The sequence below is a fragment of the Lotus japonicus genome, chromosome 4 (genome assembly GCF_012489685.1).
Source record: "Lotus japonicus ecotype B-129 chromosome 4, LjGifu_v1.2".
NCBI lineage: Eukaryota > Viridiplantae > Streptophyta > Magnoliopsida > Fabales > Fabaceae > Lotus > Lotus japonicus.
The window spans coordinates 82,382,030-82,395,941 of NC_080044.1; the positions used below are offsets into that span (position 1 = coordinate 82,382,030).

The window sequence follows — 13,912 nt, forward strand, 5'->3', positions numbered from 1 at the left end:
TTAAAATATTGGGGGGGGCAGTGGCCCTCCCCTGTCCCAATGATGTTCCGCCACTGCCTGACTTATTATTATACTAAATAACAGGACTTGCACTTGCAGACACATTTCTTTCTTCACCTGATCACCTCTTTTACTTATAGACAGATTATACACACACACACACAAATAACAAAAGGTAGCACCCAGAGCAAGCAGTCAAAGACTCTTCATTATTATTATGCTATTATGAAAAAGTATACAAAAGGTCTAGTGGCCCAAAGAATGAGGAAAAGGAATGGGATGAGTAAATTCAAGACATCAAGGTCATCTAATGCAATGACAAACACAAATGGTCAAGTGGCATTCGAGGTATCAACTCGTGGTCAGCCCAAGATGGATCTTTATAAACAGAAAATGATCTTATATGACAAAATATACCTACAATTGCCTACTGATTCCATAACATGATATCAACAATCCACTGTGATGGAGCTAGTCAAAATTGATCAAACATAGCAGTATGTATACTACAAGAACCTCAAGATTCCAAGCATCTGGTTCAAATTCATTTGCTGGAACTGCTTTCTGAAAGAATGGATGAATACTTGCTTAAACATTGGTCTTTTCAATTGACAACAGAACCTTGCATGAGTTTACTCTTTGAAGTTATTTGTATCTTCTTCCAATAAAACCTGTTTGTTTGCACTTGCCAAAAGGTCTATAAAGTCGGCTATCCCTCAACCTATTTGCTCCATCTTCTTAGAACTATTTACAAATGTTGCACTTTTATCAAACCCCTCCAGCAAAAGAATCCGCACAGCTTCTAATCCATGTTGTAATGTAAAATCCAACTGAAAATTTATTAATGTTTAGGACTGCCATGTGCCTAAGGCCAACTTATCAGTTCAAAATGAAAAGAAAAGAAATGCCTACCTCTTCTCTTTCCTGTTTAGTGAATGAGCGAAGAACAAATGCCACTGGATCCATTTTGCCAGGAGGCCGTCCAATGCCTAATAAAATTAACAGCAAAATGAGAATTAGATATTACAAATTTTATCATATAAATGAATGTTATAATCCTAGAAACGATATGAACATACCAATTCTTAAACGGGGAAAACCAAGATTCCCTTTAAAGTGATTAATAACACTCTTCATTCTGCCAAATAGCAAGGAGAACAAAAATAGTGAGGCTTCATTTCTCTTCCGTTTAACAACAAACACGATCAATATAAAATAGTACAGGCTTGTTGTATGTCTTCAACCGCCTTTCAAAATATAGAGAGATGACGACAATGACTTTCCTAAACATGCATGGCATATGCTGAACTACGCAAAGCAAATTAAAATACAAAAGGCTAGGTTAACAGAAGGAATCAATTTCAGAGGGTCCTGCACAAAATAGTGCTTGGAATGATGGGACAAGGAAGCTAATTTATCGACATCACATATAATTTAAGCAGAGAAAGGAAGGTGTTTACGTTTTCCTATTGTAATTCTCGTTCTCTGTATGCTTGCTATGCATATTGTCTTAGTCACACAACACAGCTACTCAAATACACTTAGCCCCAAGAGAAAGGGAGGAGATTATTGTGAACATTAGCCAAAGATCGAAAAACTTAGCCACATCCAATGACAACAAATAGTTACTATCCAAGATAAGGCAAATAAATGTGAAAGCCTAGCATCTCACAACCATCAATAATCTTTGGTTTGATCCAGTTGATAGCATATAAAATGATTTTGCAGCAATGCATTCTTCAAGTAGAGCATTGTCAGATCAGTGACCCAGATTGTGGGTGAGAATAAAGAAGGAATAAAAACATGGCATTTATACTTTAAGAAATGTTAAGATTTAAGAAACTTGGCCATGATATTCAGAACAACAGTGGACATGTTAATTTATGAACTTTTTTTGAAACAAATTTATGAACTTAATAGGATGTCAAACCAAAGTATATTTTAGTTACCCATTGTGACCTCCATGTCCACCCTTTGGTAGCAGCCGCAATTTAGCAAAAGGCAAATCCATGTCATCAAAGATCTGAAAAAGAAAATTATTAACTGAACACTCGGGAAGATCATCCTTCCACATTTTCTTCATCACTAGCAAATAAAAAGAACAAAGTAGTCATAGCGTATATACTATACCACGAGTACTTGCTTCACTGGAATCTTGTAATATGAAACTATGGCCCCAACCTTCAAAATAGATTTCAACGTCAGCCAATCAGCATCAAAACAGAAATCTTTATTTCAGTAAAATCTTAAGAAGCACAGGTAAGAAATAGAACAAGGACATGATAGGAACTGAAAATGGATAGGGGTACACAGGGCAAATGTTTGAAATTATAGGAATAGGGCGTTACAGTAATACACAACATATAAAATCAGCATAGCATGGACATAAAAGAAAAAAATCTTAAATCAAAAAGAGAATTGATGTTTTAATCTAGCATGATTTCTTGTAAAGATAATAAATGCATATGGTATTCCCATCTGTATTGGTATAAAAAAACCTAAAAAAATGTAGAATGTACGTTAGGAGCATCCAAAGTGTTGAAGTATATCGGTACTATTTTCAAGTGTCTGGCTACCAATGGTCAAATCCCTGACTATCAATAACTACAAAGCACTACTGCTTCATCAAGGCTACTCTAAGGGCTGTCAAATGTGAAATGTCAAATACCAAAGTGAAAAAAAGAATTACTAATGTTTGAACACTTGTGGATTCCCCCATTCTCTGACAAGTGAAAAAAAGAATTACTCACATATAGAAATTAGAAATAAGAGTGTCTATGCACATCTCTTGCCTAACTATTTAAATAAAAAATCATATGGATTCCTATGATTTTAGATTTCAGCAATGTTTTCTGGTCCATATGCACATTAATCAGACCATAATTAATTTAGCTAGCTTCAAAGAACTGTAATTTGGTTGATGATGTTTCCTCCCCAGTTATTCATCATTTTGTAACTACGAAATTTGAGTATTCGGCAAAAAAGATTCCATATACAGAATCAAGTCACATGAGAAAATGTTTTTTGAACACTTCTCTTAGCATTGCTATCCTACCCTATCATTACATCTAAAGATTCTACAGACAGCAGACTTACAGATTCACCGCTTAAATTCATATAAGTCTGTGGTTTTGCAAGTATAACCGGTACATCACCAATAACACCTGCAATAAGAAAACAACTGTCACAAACAGGAACACACTTACAAATACTTAAATTATCACAACATGGACACCAAAACTGAAAGAACTGAAGATAAATAAATACATTTTGATGCTAATCACAAATTAATCAGAGAGCGAAAATTCGGTTATTTTTTTACCTTTTCCAAACAGGGCCTTGAAAGAAACACTGTTGATAGATATCCCTTCAGCTTCAGCAATAGTATCAACCATCTCAAATCCCACCTGAAACAAAATTCCAAAATCCCATTCAGCTATGCAGCACAGTCAGCAGTTCAATAATCAAAATCATACATGAATTAACATGGAACTGAATGAGTTACTGTTACTGACATTGTGGCGAGTAGAAGCGTACTTCTTCCCGGGGTTTCCGAGGCCAACGATTAACCAAGGTTCCTTCTTCTTGGGCTGTATGGTGGGTGATGCAGCGGTGGTTATGGAAGCTGAGGAATTCTGAGGAGACATGAGAGACATGACGCAGGATGAGGAAGAAGAGAGATACATGAGGGGTTTTGAGAATCGGCGCCACCTTGGGAAGTTGAATGATGATACCGAACAAGTAGCGACGTTCATGGTTCCTTCGAGGAAGGTTGCAGGAAGAAGCAAAACGTGAACCCTAGAAAAGATGGATTGAGGGAACTGGATATGGAAAATAGATAAAAACAATATTCAAAACGCCGTTGCCGGGGATCGAACCCGGGTCACCCGCGTGACAGGCGGTAATACTTACCACTATACTACAACGACTCAGTAAACCTACTTTTATCTGTCTAACTACAACAATCATATTGTCATTCATATTTTTCAATAATATCATTATGGTATAATCATACTATGATGAGGCTTTATATTTATAATATGCTAGAAATACAGGGGTTTCTATCCACAATTTTCAATAATATGATTCTAATTATGATTCATCAGGCACATGTGAATTTATTATATGTTCAAAGTTTAAATAGTTATGATAACATTAATGGAGAAAGTTAGCAATGAAAGATGGTTGGATCCTTAAGTAAGTTGATACTTGATACAACTCTAGTTGAAATATAATAAAGTTGGGTAAATTTATCCGCCGTTACTCATTTTTGTTAATATATTTAGGGATGATTGAAACCTGCCTCATTCCACCTAATCTTGTCCAAATTACTTGAGTTTGGTATAACCTTATTCCACAAGAAATCATAATGTTAAGATGATCTTATATAGTTTATGTTTGTTTGTAGTCAAATTTGATAGAGCCAGACGTTTTCGTAATCCTTGCTTAGAGATGAATTGACATTGAAAGTACTTTCGACAAGCCAAAATGTTAATGCAAACACATTCTTAAAGACTCAACATCAAGTTCAGGACGTGTTTAAATCAACATTCTAGTTACTCAGGTTGGCCGTAACTCTTTCGAATATATCTACTAATATTTGTTTGTAATTTTTCCTTTTACATAAAACCATATTTTGCACTTTCAATTAAGGTTTTTTTCACTTCAACCTTTCCTCATAAGCTTCTACAAACACATTCGACGCATAAATTTGCAGTGATATATTTTCATTCTTCTTAGAAAAGTCATAAATTTAAAAGGGAATAAGAAAAACTACATTCATTAAGGAAATTCTAATGTATGCACTGTAGTTACTAATTGTGTGAACTTTTTTTCACTTACTCCAGCTCTACTTTAAGTCAATCAACTTATATCCCACTTAGATCATCAGGTTTCTACACCTCTAAAGAATTGTTCTGATAAAAAATTAGAACGGGATGAGGCATAAAATCCATCTCAACCCATCTAGTTGTGGGCACGCTCTCGAATTTAGACTGTGATTAGCCATGAAAGCAGTACTGTGGGAGGGAAAGTAAATGGTGCAACAGACCATATTGCAAAGTATAGGAAGGTAATCCTCTGTTTCTTTTGAATTCATGTTTCACATTTTTTCGATTAAAAATGAATACTTAAAAGACGAAAAACAATCAATAAGGAAGAGGTTTTCTCTCTGAAGTTCATGGTTAAACCCTGCATGGACACAGCAAATCCATCTGAGAGACACGGGAACGAAAGCACCAGAAAGAACCTCTATATTTCATTGCATCAATATATATTATATTCGAACAAAACACTGTTGTTATATGTACAAGACACTTGATATATTATTAGAATATTGACAATTTGTTTTCATTCCATTAGAAAACTGACTACAGAAAATAAGCTGTATATCAACTAAGGTCCACGCGGAAGATCAACCTTTCTCGCTCCAATCAGAGGTTCCTCTGGGCCATGGCTGAATGGAATGAAAAGGACGAGAGTAAGTGAAATTCATGTGTAGAAGTCATAACAACGGAGTTTATCATCAGATATATACCTAAGATAACTCAGAGCCGACATTCGATAGAGACAGGTAAAGACCAACATATGCAGCCCGATGGTATAGAAGAATGCAAAGGTACGGGCATACCTGCAAGAGCATTCTTAATCAAATAACTATTCACATAAACAAACAGCAATAGTTAAAATTACCATTTGGAAGGATGTATCATTATCATTGTATTACAAGGACTTGAAAAGTTTTCTCCCTCAATCACAATACCAAACAGATGAACAGATCATTCAAACAGGAGAAATTAGAAACATTGGAATTGGAGAGCATATGCAATGAGGCAGAAGCTTACTTGTTACCAAGAAGAAAACGTCCGCTGCTGAGTGTGATTCTGTCCCTGAATCCCAACTCCTTGTATCTTTGATCCCTTTCCTGATTACATGTAGCACAGATAGATCTGCTTAAAACCAGAATTGAATGGTATTTGATTGAAAATAAAGAATATATAGTGAGAGCTCAACTTTTCGTGTTTCTAAGATCAACCCAATTCCTTGCTCCACTCTCCATGCAAGGTAAAGTGGGGGATGATATAAGGAGATTTAAACAGAATAATTTCTCATAAACAAATCCCCTAGTACCAGTGTTCAATTGCTTCAACAAAAGCTATTTAACGAATGGAAGTTCGGTCTTTCTCATGTACTGAAACAAAAGTTCGGATTTTCTCTGTAGAAGTAGTTTCCTTACTGTATATATTAATCATTACTATTTATACTATTGCACTAATCTTTGTACTACTGTAACATGAACATAAATATGATACTAGGTGACACAGATGTTCACTCTCATACACATTACGTGAGGATTCCTTTTGATTCTTTCTCTCTCCACTCTTTCCAACCCATCAAGACATGAGTCATTGTTCCCTGAGCTGATTACTAGTGAAATTCCTATTTTCCAATCTCATTAATGTAACAGAAAACTTCATATTTTAGATAGAAATTATTTTGCAAACACAAACAGTTGTTAGAGTGAAGTTAAGCACTTAAGCTATTAATGAACCTTCTTTTGAAAATCTTACTATATGATTTTTTTTATATTAGGCAGAAAAATTTGCTGAGTCAACTTATACAGACTTCATGTGGCACTAAACAAAAACTTCAAAAAGACGTATACTGATAAAAAGGTAATGACACTTCACTTAGGGGATGTGATGGTATAGAAAATGCCCCACCTTTTTTGAGAATGCAGCAAAAGGATTTATATCATCCTCGTATATCTTCTTGTATTTAGATTCAACATCTGACGTGAAACCACTTTCAAGATCTTCTGCATACTGAACATAAAATCACAAATAAATCTCCTCTTCAGGATAAACTAGGTTAGGGAAAAAAATTAAGAAAGTAATAGCACGGTGTTTAAATAAAGAGAATTTACATCACCTTTTTAGAACCCCTAGAGACCACTTTCGCCGTATTGTAATCTTGGACATAACGAATCTTCCCATATAGCTTGACATTATCTGCTTTGGTCTTTTCAAGTTCCCCTGTTAGTACCCGAATCTTCTCCTTCAACTGCCTTATTTCCTATTAAACGTGAAGAATTCACCCAAGTCCACCATCACAATAAAATCTAAAATTTGATGGAAGTAATGTCAAATAGAAAGAACAGATGAGTGTTCTAAATCGATATTGACTATAAAGATACCTCTTCTGTCTCTCGCAAGCGTATTCTGAATCGATCTCTCTGATTACAGATTACCTTAAGCATTGAGCTCTGATCTTGATCTAAGGCATGCCTTTGATCCATATTCTGATGCAGCAGAAGCAATATAAGAAAACTTGAAGTTTAAGCGAGCAGAAATGAAACTTTATGCAGAAGAAAATCTTCAAAGTGTAGCCAAACAGACACAAGAAAATTATCTAATTCAAGAAGAAAATTTTCAATTCTGTCCAAGATCAATAATGATAATTAATTAGGTTTGCTCATAAGAAAACAACAGTGATAAACCACGATCAAGATTATAAATCTTTTCAGTTGCTCATATTCCGCTTCTGTCGAAGAATATGATTCAGAACTAGTGAAGGTTGGTCAAAATAGCATATTGGAAAGAGAAATTCACCTCAGACACCTCACTCCTACCAGCCTCGGATAGATCCCAGTCATCAGGGAATCCTTTATGATCTTTGGAATTAGAACTATAGCCCTGAACCAAAGAGCAGTTAGGTGATTTAATAAATAAAAAGCAGAAGAAAGGAGAAAAATAAAGGGGATTGTCTTCTATTAGTGGTAGATACAGTAATTCAGTAGTAGTTGTTCCAAACCTTTAATATATCATCTTCCAACTTTTGTATCAGTTTTTGTTGTTCATTAACCTTAGTAGTAAGTTCCACTGCCTTCTGTTCTGCTATTTCGAGTGAAGAAGTTTTTTCAGAAAGTTTCACCTGGAAAAATGGTAGAACTACATTTAAATAACAATAGAGATAACACTGGCAGATCATCTCTTGAAAAATAAGTTTTTTCAAATGTTCAATGATCCCACAACATGAGTAAGGGTCAAATGCACAAAGTACAGGAAGCACTATTAGTCCACAGCTTCGTGGGAAACTATACCAAACATAGTTAGAATTATGTGAGTTGATTGATGCTTTACCTATTATTAGTTTCTTAAGAAGATTGGGGATGGGATCAGAAGTCTTAATTGCTTAAGAAATAAGAACCATGTCGTACCTTCAATTGTGTTAGCTCGTGTTCCATTTTTCGGTTCTTATCAAGAAGAAGAGATTCCATCTTGCTCATCTCCTCCCCACTTGTTGCCACTTCCCAGTCTTCAGCCTCAATTGAATTATAACCCACTGCCTGAATGAATAGCCATGAGTAAGATGGACAGTGCAGAGCTGAGTGCCCAAAATGAGAGGTTACGTAAAAGGCCAATATAAAAGAACAATAAATCACCTGCAAAATCTTCACTTTCTTACGCAAATCATCAACCATCTTTTCTGTTGGCCTTGCGTGAAGCTCTTTCCTCATTGCCTCAATAGAAGCCTCCTATATTAAGATAAGGATACCGGAAAAATGTAACCGAACAACTAAAACATAGAACATGCACAATTTAGCAAAATACACTGAAAAAACAATTATAAAAAGCCTTGAAGTCACAAGCAGACACATAATATAATTGTTTATACTATGAGAATTTTATTCTTTTATCGTTAGAGAAGGCTTTACTAACTCATAAAGTGAGGAAATCATACACCAGAGCCCACAAAGGAAGTGCATTATGAAGCATTTTCATATCTCAAGTAAGGACAACAAATTCTCATCATCCTAGAAGCAACACTTCATTAAGATCCTCCATGCCCCAATGAGATGAGATAATGTGAACAAGATGGTCAAAAACCACTCGTCAAGAAAAAAAGGTTCAATAATTTGATAAACAGGAAAAGGACAAAAAAAAATTGCATGCGTAAATAGATTTATATACTTTAGTTTTAATTACAAAACAGGACACAGCTACCAGTAGTGCATCTGATTTGGGATTGGGACTGTGGCTCATTCAAAATATAAAAAACCCAAAACATATGAGATTGAAATCTTCGGGCATTGACAATCTTTGGTGCAGTCGTCATGAAAAAGCTGTTAAGTTAAATATTTTTTGAACAAGAAAATTAGAACTATGGTCCTTTTTAAAGAATGGTCAGATTGAAATAGATCAAAGAAAATAGAGAGGCAGGATGTAAGGGACTGATATTACACTTGTGATATCACCTTTTCATTGAGCAGTGCAGTAAATTTTTTGACATCTTTCATATGTTCTTCACGTTCATTTGATAAGGTTGTTTCAATATTGTGTAGCTCCATGTTCAATTCAGAGATTTGCCTATCTTTGGCAATTAAAGAATTCTCAAGTGCAACAGTTGAGTCTGAATTATCACTGCAAAAACAAAAATAGTAATATAGTAATAGAAAAAGAAAAAAAACAAGGAAAAGGAAAAGGATTTGGGCAGTCTTTATTAGTAAGTGTGCAAATATAGATAGCCAGGCAGATGGATACACGTTGACTAGCCGTTCACCGAAGAATAAGTTTACTATGACGTGTTCATTATAAAGAATAGAGAGATTAAAAGAGATATTGAATTTGAGCTAGGCGAAATGGATAGCTTTAAGTATAATATAATATGTGAATGGAAAGTGTCTATCAAACTGGAAGTAAAATTTTACCAAATAGCCGTAAGGCCACTGAAGCTTTATGGTGCTAAATTTTGGGTAGAAAATTGCCGACAAAAGCATAAGCTAAAAGTATGATGGCATAAAGTAAACTGATTATATTACTCAAAGATGAAAGTATTTCAGCCAGCCACTCTTATCAAATTGAACTGGGGTTATTTTCAACAATAATCTTTGGAAGGAAAATACCAAAGAATCTTTGGAGGACATGCAAAACTGAATGTGTATTAAAACTGATGCTAGGGATGGGCGTGGTCATAATTAATTCTTTAACTAAAAAAGTGATATGTTTCTTTCCATGATTTTGAAATTGAAAATGAATCCTTTTTTAATTTTAGAAAGGAAAATGTGAATGGGTACAGCTATCGCTGCAAGTTGTTTGTGTTGTTCACATTTGGTGACAGGATATCATTTACCCAAAAAGTAGAAAAAAAGAAGAAGACAGGACCGTCTTACTCTTACCTCTTCTTAATTTCACCATCTTGATTTGTGGTTTGTAACTGAGATCGGAGAACCCCCTGCATGTAAAAAAGGATAACAAGAACAAACAGCAAGACTAGCTCAATATGAAAGTCATCAGCAGCTTGAGACAAAATTCATTCAATCAGAGGGGAAAAAACACAAACATTCCATTTACAGCCATTGATAATAGCCTTTCTGGATAATATAGTCACAGAATCCTATTACTTATACCTATGGGTGGAACTGGAAAGAACATTAAGCATTTAAGATAAAGGGATAATGAGTAAAAGTTTAAAGTAGAATTGTCAGCTGAAATCATGTGCATACAAGATAGCTTACAAAAATCTAGAAGGAATTTAACTGGAAAGGAAAAATATATTGAGAAACCTGTTATGGAAAAAAATCCAAACTCCAGAATAATAATTGACTACAAAAACAAAGTCATTCCAAAAGGAACAATTCTTTCAGGTTTCATATATTGTTTTTGTCACAAAATTGCTCCTGTATTACTTATTTTTCTTTGCGTGGGAAAGGAGTATTCACCAGGGCTTTAGATTGACAACAGCAGAGAAAATTAATTTTTTTCACTATCAGAATAAAAGCAGCAAAGTGTTATAACTTCGGAAGTAGCTAATATGGAGCAAAAACAGAGATAATATTTGTAAATGCTGAGGAAAAAAAGGAGAAAGCCAAAAACATGAAAAAATAAACAATCGAGCATCCTACACATGAACACAAACAATACATTTTGATATCAAATAAAAATTTGTGAAACATACCTTCTCTCTCTCCAAGCCAAGGAGCATTGTTTGTGCTCGTTCAACTTCATCCATCAGCAGATTGACCTCAGCTTGCTTAGCTGCCCTCTCTTCGTCTGAAATCTCAATAAAAAATATCATTTTCTTCAATATAGAATAATCTTTGAGCAATTATAATTTCAATATGCAGAAAGAAAAGGCACAGTGCTGCAGTCAGACTATATTGTGATATTTGCATTTCAGGTAAAAAAAGCATGGTCAGTGTTTGAAAACTATTAGATTACCAGATTGAGCACGAAGTTCAAACAACTTGTTTTGTGCAAGTTCATGTAATTTCTGCATAGTAGAAACACTTTCTTTTGCACTCTGCAGTTGGTCCTGCAGTAACTGTTCCCTACATATAAAGGAATAATTTCCCTAGGTAAGCAATGACAAGGTAGCGAAAGGATGGTTCCAATATCATAGTCAATGTATAAAGCTGGACAGACAAACAAATTATGTCCACTGTTCTCGTGTATTTAATTGAATATACAAACAACCGATGATAAGAACCAAAAAGATACCTTTCTTTTAAAATTTCTAATGTTTTCTGATTCTCTTCTGCCAGATTGCGCTGCTTAATCTCCACAATTTCTTTTACTTTCTCTTCCATCTAACACATAAGTTTAAATGTCAAATAGAAATCTGATGCTTAATCTCCAGGGATGAAACAAACAGCCTATTACTATATGTAATTGTGTACAGTGAGTCAGTGAACACTATCATAAATATTAATAACCTGCAGCTCTAACTGCCTACTTCGTTCTTCAAGTCTTCGTATCGTAGCCTGCTGATTCTTCAAGTGAGTTGCCTCTGTTCTAAACTCCTCAAGCTCAACTTTCATTTTTCGGTTTTCAGATTCGAGCTCAGACAACTTGAGATCTTGCTCCTATCCAAATAAATATATCAAAAAATGAACAAGCAAAATAGGTGGCAATAGCCCAAAAGCAAGCAAGTAGATGCACACAAGTTTCATATATATAACTGTGCAAGCAGGCTAAGTAGAAAATTCTTAAGGGAATCTGAACCAGTATCTATAATCATGTAAACCAACTTCATCTAGCCATTAACTGAAACCCGAAAATATATAGATAATCATAAAGAAAGAGAGGTCAGTTGATATTTAGGAGCAAGACATCATAAGATTTGAGAAATAAATTTTTCTATAGTTTAGATATGAGAAAAAGATATACAGAACCATCTCCTCTCATGCTGTAATACACTAACATAAACATAAAAATCATAGAAGTACTATCATGAAGGTATGAAAAAGAAAAATATGCATTAAAATTGACAGTCATGTTTTTACTGCAAGTTATTCTCATGGAGCATTTAAGTAATGCGGGAACTCACAGCAATTGAGGCAAGAGCTGGATAAGGATCTGGGGCTTCATAGAGCTTTTGATAGATGTTGAGGAAAGCGTTTTCTCCAAACTTTGCTCTCTTCGTAAGATTATCAACCTCTTCCTGATACCCCCTAAGCAAGGTATTAAACAAATTCAACTTATCCTCCGGTGAAGCTTTCTTGAAATCTGTATACAGCATAATGGGAAATCTTTCAGAATTCAGACAAATACTAATGATGAATATCACTGAAGTGAAGATTACGGAAAAGAACAATAATGCAGCTGTGATCACAATGTAAGCCCAAATTATTATACTTAAAATGCTTGTAAGGTGGATTCACAATGTAGCCCTTATGTTATGTGTATCTTTTTGCTATAATCTGGAAATAGTATCGAGTGAAGGTATGCATACTTCTGGTGCTCTCTGCAAGCTTCCGCCTATTTTTCTGACTGTTTTCCTGGTTCTCTGCAATTCGAAGTCCTTGTTCATCCAATATGGATTTCTCCTTCTCCAAGTCAAAATCTGAAAAGAAAAAAAAAATATTATTGCACCACAAGTTTTTCCATTCTGCTTTTGACAATAGTTTTGTGGAGCAGCACAAATTCAAAAAATTGAACCACTGACCAAATCAATTTCAAAAAAATCACTTAAAACTTATACTCTCTGGATAAACAAATAAACATCATGGGGAAATGACTGAAGCCTTCTACAAACGAAGCTACTCGTGAGCGAAATTTGTTTTGAACATTACTAATTTGAGAATCCAATTAGTTCGAAACCAAACCGCGCATACTATATTTCGTAACAAGTAAAGTAGTAAACCCTAGCACTCTAATTTTTTTACAGGATTTATAATTCCATTCATTTCAATCAAATTCTTCTTAAATCTAAAGCTGAGGCGCTCCGAACACTGCATAAAAGCAACTCAAGCCATTCTCCATAAATTTCTTCGCAAAATTACCAAAATCAGTACAATGCAGATCTGATTACTGGAATTAGTATGCAATTGAGTATATGGAAAACTTGAAATGCTGTTGATCCATCCAATCAATCTACATTAGCTATTAAATTCTACCAAAAAATAATACTAGTAAGTAAAACAACAACAGTATTGAAATTGTTAAGGAAGGATCAGTTGCAGAGAGCGGTTGAGTTGAATGGAAAGTGTGATTGAAGTTGGAAGGTGGCGGAATCGGACCTTTCCAGAATGCGGAGACGACGGTGATCGGAGAGGTAGGTTTGTCCCTCTCTGATCCTCCTTGTGGAGCCTCCATTTCTGCCACCAATGTTGAGAGGAATTGAATGGAAGATGAATCTTCTTCTACAAGCTTTCACCAAATTGAATGAAATGCGAGAATTTGTATCTCTACTCAACAACGTCAACGTGCTCGGATTCGAAGAAATGAATGGAATACGTAGCTGGGTTCAGTCACAGTTCACCACATGAAGGAAGGACGAAGAAGCTGAGCGTTTTTCCCCATTGCAGTTTTGTTATATTTGTGATTTTGGTATCAACATTATTATTTTTGCAATGAGAAGTGCTTCCAAAATCACTTTTAACACTCTTTTTTCAATACACTTTTTTTTATTT

General features: G+C 34.9%; 2 protein-coding genes and 1 non-coding gene across 3 annotated transcripts; all 3 read right to left on the reverse strand.

Annotated features, from left to right (window-relative positions):
* Nucleotides 1–187: 187 nt before the first annotated feature.
* LOC130714254 (peptidyl-tRNA hydrolase, chloroplastic-like) lies at nucleotides 188–3,854 on the reverse strand. Its single transcript, XM_057564146.1, has 8 exons — nucleotides 3,516–3,854; nucleotides 3,323–3,407; nucleotides 3,097–3,164; nucleotides 2,131–2,181; nucleotides 1,950–2,023; nucleotides 1,080–1,138; nucleotides 913–989; nucleotides 188–830 (listed from the first exon to the last, which is right to left on the reverse strand). Exons 1-8 carry the CDS (start codon nucleotides 3,753–3,755, stop codon nucleotides 717–719), a joined length of 768 nt encoding a protein of 255 aa, XP_057420129.1. The 5' UTR covers nucleotides 3,756–3,854; the 3' UTR covers nucleotides 188–716.
* A 3-nt stretch (nucleotides 3,855–3,857) lies between these two features.
* On the reverse strand, nucleotides 3,858–3,929 carry TRNAD-GUC (transfer RNA aspartic acid (anticodon GUC)). The gene has a single exon. It is a non-coding gene; the product is annotated as a tRNA-Asp (tRNA).
* Nucleotides 3,930–5,234: 1,305 nt separating this feature from the next.
* Nucleotides 5,235–13,841, reverse strand: LOC130715087 (protein CASP-like). Its single transcript, XM_057565125.1, has 19 exons — nucleotides 13,520–13,841; nucleotides 12,733–12,843; nucleotides 12,328–12,506; nucleotides 11,714–11,863; nucleotides 11,499–11,587; nucleotides 11,220–11,329; nucleotides 10,957–11,051; nucleotides 10,178–10,233; nucleotides 9,257–9,422; nucleotides 8,444–8,536; nucleotides 8,219–8,347; nucleotides 7,813–7,932; nucleotides 7,611–7,694; nucleotides 7,196–7,300; nucleotides 6,931–7,074; nucleotides 6,723–6,824; nucleotides 5,844–5,923; nucleotides 5,537–5,629; nucleotides 5,235–5,455 (listed from the first exon to the last, which is right to left on the reverse strand). The coding sequence occupies exons 1-19, from the start codon at nucleotides 13,593–13,595 to the stop codon at nucleotides 5,395–5,397; spliced, it is 2,043 nt and encodes a 680-aa protein (XP_057421108.1). The 5' UTR covers nucleotides 13,596–13,841; the 3' UTR covers nucleotides 5,235–5,394.
* Between the last annotated feature and the right edge of the window lie 71 nt (nucleotides 13,842–13,912).